At 67.3% G+C, this 5,268-nt stretch overlaps 2 protein-coding genes across 2 annotated transcripts in view; one reads left to right on the forward strand and one right to left on the reverse strand.

The window, feature by feature from the left end:
• The window catches only part of PTPN23 (protein tyrosine phosphatase, non-receptor type 23), a 19,350-nt gene extending 16,977 nt beyond the window's left edge, over positions 1 to 2,373 (forward strand). Inside the window, 6 exon segments of the mRNA XM_006104140.3 lie at positions 7 to 767; positions 843 to 1,027; positions 1,110 to 1,353; positions 1,450 to 1,500; positions 1,502 to 1,564; positions 1,637 to 2,373. Of these exon segments, the coding sequence (XP_006104202.1) occupies positions 7 to 767; positions 843 to 1,027; positions 1,110 to 1,353; positions 1,450 to 1,500; positions 1,502 to 1,564; positions 1,637 to 2,116 (1,784 nt within the window). The 3' untranslated portion in view covers positions 2,117 to 2,373.
• A 261-nt stretch (positions 2,374 to 2,634) lies between these two features.
• SCAP (SREBF chaperone) overlaps positions 2,635 to 5,268 on the reverse strand; it is a 15,264-nt gene continuing 12,630 nt past the window's right edge. Inside the window, 6 exon segments of the mRNA XM_023745476.1 lie at positions 2,635 to 2,994; positions 3,070 to 3,276; positions 3,371 to 3,451; positions 3,614 to 3,771; positions 3,864 to 3,946; positions 4,940 to 5,025. Coding sequence (XP_023601244.1) covers positions 2,749 to 2,994; positions 3,070 to 3,276; positions 3,371 to 3,451; positions 3,614 to 3,771; positions 3,864 to 3,946; positions 4,940 to 5,025 — 861 coding nt within the window. The 3' untranslated portion in view covers positions 2,635 to 2,748.

The raw sequence follows: 5,268 nt of genomic DNA on the forward strand, positions 1-5,268 counted from the left end.
CCTGGGCCCCCTCAGCTCCCCATTCACCTGGCTATGGTCCTGCCCCTTCCCCGGCCCTGGGACGCAGGCAGCCCCTCTCTCCATTCAAGGCGCCCTCACCTGCCAGCCAGGCCACCCCTAGTCCCCACCTGGTGCCTTCACCTGCCCCTTCACCAGGGCCTGGCCCAGTACCTCCTCGGCCCCCTGCGGCAGACCCGCCCCCATGCCTGCGCCGGGGGACTGTGGCTGCAGACCTGCTCTCCTCCAGCCCTGAGAGCCAGCATGGTGGCACCCAGCCTCCCGGGGGTGGGCAGCCCCTGCTGCAGCCGACTAAGGTGGACGCGGCCGAGGGCCGGCGGCCACAGGCCCTGCGGCTGATTGAGCGGGACCCCTATGAGCGTCCTGAGAGGCTGCAGCAGTTGCAGCAAGAGCTGGAGGCCTTTCGGGGCCAGCTGGGCGATGCCGGGGCCCTGGATGCCGTGTGGCGGGAGCTGCAGGACGCGCAGGAGCATGACGCCCGTGGCCGCTCCATCGCCATCGCCCGCTGCTACTCGCTCAAGAACCGGCACCAGGACGTCATGCCGTACGACAGCAACCGCGTGGTGCTGCGCTCGGGCAAGGACGACTACATCAACGCCAGCCGCGTGGAGGGGCTCTCCCCGTACTGCCCGCCCCTGGTGGCCACCCAGGCCCCGCTGCCGGGCACAGCTGCCGACTTCTGGCTCATGGTGCATGAGCAGAAAGTGTCAGTCATTGTCATGCTGGTGTCTGAGGCGGAGATGGAGAAGGTGAGAGGGGGAGGTGGGTGGGTGCCCAGCGGGGATCCTGGAAAAGCACCCCTAACCGCCCTCTTTGCCCCTCAGCAAAAGGTGGCTCGCTACTTCCCCACCGAGAGAGGCCAGCCCATGGTGCACGGCGCCCTGAGCCTGGCGCTGAGCAGCGTCCGCACCACCGAGACCCACGTGGAACGGGTGCTGAGCCTGCAGTTCCGCGACCAGAGCCTCAAGCGCTCCCTCGTGCACCTCCACTTCCCCACCTGGCCCGAGCTGTGCGTCTGCCGCCTGGGTGGGGGGAGCATGGAGGGTGGCAAGGCCTCGGTCAGGTGTGACTCTAGCCCCCCCGCCCCGCAGAGGCCTGCCCGACAGCCCCAGCAACCTGCTGCGCTTCATCCAGGAGGTGCACGCGCATTACCTGCACCAGCGGCCCCTGCACACGCCCATCGTCGTGCACTGCAGCTCCGGGGTGGGCCGCACGGGAGCCTTTGCGCTGCTCTACGCGGCCGTGCAGGAGGTGGAGGCGGGGAACGGGCTCCCGGAGCTGCCCCAGCTGGTGCGGCGCATGCGGCAGCAGAGGAAGCACATGCTGCAGGAGAAGGTGAGGCTCTGGGCGCCGACAGGCTCTGCCCTGAGGGGTGCCCCACCCCACCCCACCCCACCCCCACCCCCCGCTGACCAGCCTGTGCCCCTGCAGCTGCACCTCCGGTTCTGCCATGAGGCGGTGGTGAGACACGTGGAGCAGGTCCCTGCAGCGCCATGGCGTGCCCCCGCCCTGCAGGCCCTTGGCTGGCACAGGCGTCAGCCAGAAGGTGAGGCAGGGATGCCTGCTGGGACAGGGACAGCGCAGCCTGTGCCCCGCCCTCACCCGCCTCTCTTTTCAGAACCACCTCCCTCAGGACTCCCAGGACCTGGTCCTCGGGGGGGACGTGCCCATCAGCTCCATCCAGGCCACCATCGCCAAGCTCAGCATCCGGCCGCCCGGGGGCCTGGATTCCCCCGTGGCCTGCCTTCCAGGCCCTGTGGAGCCCCCAGGCCTGCTGCCAGCCAGTCTCCCGCAGTCCACCCAGCTCCCCTCCTCCTCCCCACCACCCCTCTCTTCACCCCTGCCCGAGACACCCCAGCCCGAGGAGGAACAGCCCGTTCCTGAGGTCCCCAGCCTGGGGCCCCCCTCCTCCTCCCTGGAGCTGCTGGCCTCCCTCACCCCGGAGGCCTTCTCCCTGGACAGCTCCTTGCGGGGAAAGCAGCGGATGAGCAAGCAGAACTTCCTGCACGCCCACAACGGGCAGGGGCTGCGGGCTGCCCCGCCCGCCGACGACCCCCTCAGCCTTCTGGATCCACTCTGGACGCTCAACAAGACCTGAGCAGGCTTTGCCCCGCCTGGTCGTCACACTACATCGTCTCGCCCGCCGCCCACCTGCCCGCGCCCAGCAGGGCCTCCCGAGGTGGCCGGGCTCTTCCTCCTGTACTTGCTGCCTTCAGTCCTTCTGGTCCAGCCCGCACCCCTATGGGGTGCAGACGTGTCGCAGGCCTTAGGCCTTAGGCAGGTCCTGCTACTGTGGGACCTGATGTTTTTCCAGCTCTTTGCTGCTGAAGTAATAAACCAACCTGTCTGTGGCCATGTCTGCCCATTGCTGCCTCCAAGAGGGAGCCTACCACCCGGCACCGTTCATGGCCTTGGGTGGGTGGGTGAGCTGGGGGCCACCCTCGCCTCGCACGCCTTGGAGGGGCTATGGAGGCCTCCCCCGCCTGACTGTCCCCGACACGCCTTGTAGGGCTCCTGCCTGGAGCCGCTGAGCTGAGGCTCTAACCCTGTGCTGGAGGGAGGCACGGGGGGAGGGACTCGTGGACAAAGCGCAACTGCTCACAAGGCCCCAGCGGGTGTGGTTTTGTACAAAGTTTAATGTTCCCGTCCTGAGGCAGGACAGCCAGACGCGTTACACCCCGACTCGGTCCAGGGCATTGGCTCCACGGAGCCCTCAGCCCCCGCCTGCCCTCAGTCCAGCTTCTCCAGCACCGAGGGCACGTACACCAGGCTGAGCTCGCTGCCGAAGTTGCAGACGACGGCGGCGTTCTCCAGCACCAGGATCTGCCGGGCGGGCTGGGCCTCGCTGTTCTTGCCCAGGTAGACGGTCTGCAGCAGGTCCCCATAGTTTAGGTCCCAGAAGGAGACACAGCCCTGGCCACCGGTCACCAGGAGGTTGTCTGAGATGACCCCCAGGCTGGCCCCACAGCCCAGGTCCTAGAGGCACGGACAGGACAGGCTCAGTGTCTGGAGTCCCTCCCTGCACCCCGAGAGCCCGCAGGCCCCGCCTACCTGCTGGATGGAGTAGAGCTTGATGCCTGTGCTGCGGTCCCAGATGCAGATGAGGTCGTCCAGGCCGCTGCTGATGACACAGGAGGTGGTGCAGGTGAGGGAGGTGACGTCCCCACGGTGGGCGAACATGTGGCTGACCCGACTGCCGGTCAGCACGTCCCACAGGCAGATGGCCCCGTCCTGTCCTCCGCTGGCCAGCACCATGGTCTAGGGGAGCGAGCCGGGAGCTGGGTGTCCACCAGGGGGGCCCCAGGCCCGGCGGTGGCCCACGCTGCTTCCCGGCACCCGCCCGCGTCCTCACCTGGTCTATGTACACAGCTGTGATGGCCCCTGAGTGGCCCTGCAGTGTGAAGAGGCAGCACGAGTCCTCCAGACGGAACACCTGGGGGGATGGGCATCAGGTGCCGGTCTCGGTTTTTCCAAATTACACTTTGGCCAGGAAATGCCTCCCACAGCACATCGAGCACCTGCAGCCTCTCCCTGACCCCAAACCACCATGCCCTGCGCTCCGTCACGCCAGTGCCTGAGACGGGCCCGCACTCACCCTCAGAGTGTGGTCTTGGCTCCCGGTCACGAGGCGCCCGGCAGCTGCCTTCAGAGCGGTGATGGGTTTCTGGTGTGCACAGGGCACGGTGTGGGTCAGGCGGCAGGCCACCCTGTCACTGCTGCTGTACACAGGGGCCACGGGAGAGCTGCCCTGCCCTGGAGAGAACAGGCCAGCGGAGGGTCAGCCCTTGCAGGTGGCCCCTCACCCACACGTCAGACGCAGCTCCTGCCCAGGCCAGGCCACTGACCTCGGAACTGCAGGGGGCTGAAGGCAGCGTGGGTCTCCAAGGAGAAGAAGTCGAGGGAACCGTTGAGCCGGGCAGCCACGATCCTGAAAGGAAAGCACGCCAGGTGGCTCCCTGAGCCCCCGGCCTTGGGACCGAGCACCAGACTGGACAGGTCAGCTCCGCTGGGAGCCAGGAGGGAAGGACAGGCTGGGAAGAGATGCGGGAGAGGCCCAGATGGCAACTCCATGACCCGCCTCAGTGCTTCATCTGTGAAATGGGAGCAGCAGCACCACCTCACGGGCGGTCCCGAGAGCGTGCAAATCAGAGACCAGCACGCGGAGGGCCTGCGTGGCCGGGAGCCTCAGGAGTCGCACAGACGCAAGCACCACCCCCTCCATTTATTTTCCCACAAAGAAACCGGGATTTTCTCCAGAATCCCAGGCACATGTGGACCGGCACAGGCGGGGACCCAAGCTGACGCCCACAGCAAACGGCACCGCGTGTTTCCAGCCTCTGCCTGTGGATGGGAGGAGGGCCAGGAGCGCTGGAGGCAGTGGGCACATGTGGGCTTTTCCTAACGCAGAGGAGCCAGCAGGGAAGACCTCCAGGGCTGGAGGGCAGGACGTGGGCCAGGGCCCGTGCCACAAGCCAGGGGGTGGGGGGTGGGGTGGCAGGAATGGCGGCGGCGGCAGCAGAAATCAGAGCTGAAGGCAAGTGGCTCCTCTCCTGCTCCGGCTCAGGCATGGATGGTGCCACATGGTCAGGCCCTGGAAGGCAGAGCTGGCCTGGGGCAGGCAGGGGCAGCAGCAGGAGGCACTGCCAGGGCTGAGAGCCGCCCCTAGAGCGTGTGCAGAGGGGGCTGCGCCACGACTGCTGGGAGGGAGAGGAACGGGCCAGCAGCAACGGGAAAGGAAGGTTAAACAGGCTCTTCTGAAAGCGCATTTTTCTGGAACTGAAAATGCAGCCAAGAAACTCAGGAAGTCAGCATCGAGGCCAGAGAGCTTGGACCTCAGGAGGCAAAGAAGGAAAACGGTCCTCGCCTCTTGTGGCTACAGCTTGGGTGGCGACAGGGGCCCGAGGCAGGTGCCTGCGCTCACCTTCTGTCCAGGAAGACGAGGGCGGTGATTCCCGAGGAGACCTGCTCACAGCTGCAGCGCAGGGAGCCCTCGACAGCGTCCCACACCTGCAGGCCCAGGGCATGAGCAGCTGCGGCTGGAGAGGCCCACAGCCCGGCCCGCCTCCAGCCCCCTGCCCGCCTCCAGCCCCCTGCACCCCCTGCCTGCCTCCACCCCCCTGCAGTCCCCTGCCCGCCTCCAGACCCCTGCACCCCCCTGCCTGCCTCCACCCCACTGTAGTCCCCTGCCTGCCTCCAGCCCTCTGCACCCCCTTTGTCCGCCTCCAGCCCCTTGCCCGTCTTCACTCCCCC

The sequence above is a fragment of the Myotis lucifugus genome, unplaced genomic scaffold (genome assembly GCF_000147115.1).
Source record: "Myotis lucifugus unplaced genomic scaffold, Myoluc2.0 scaffold_547, whole genome shotgun sequence".
NCBI lineage: Eukaryota > Metazoa > Chordata > Mammalia > Chiroptera > Vespertilionidae > Myotis > Myotis lucifugus.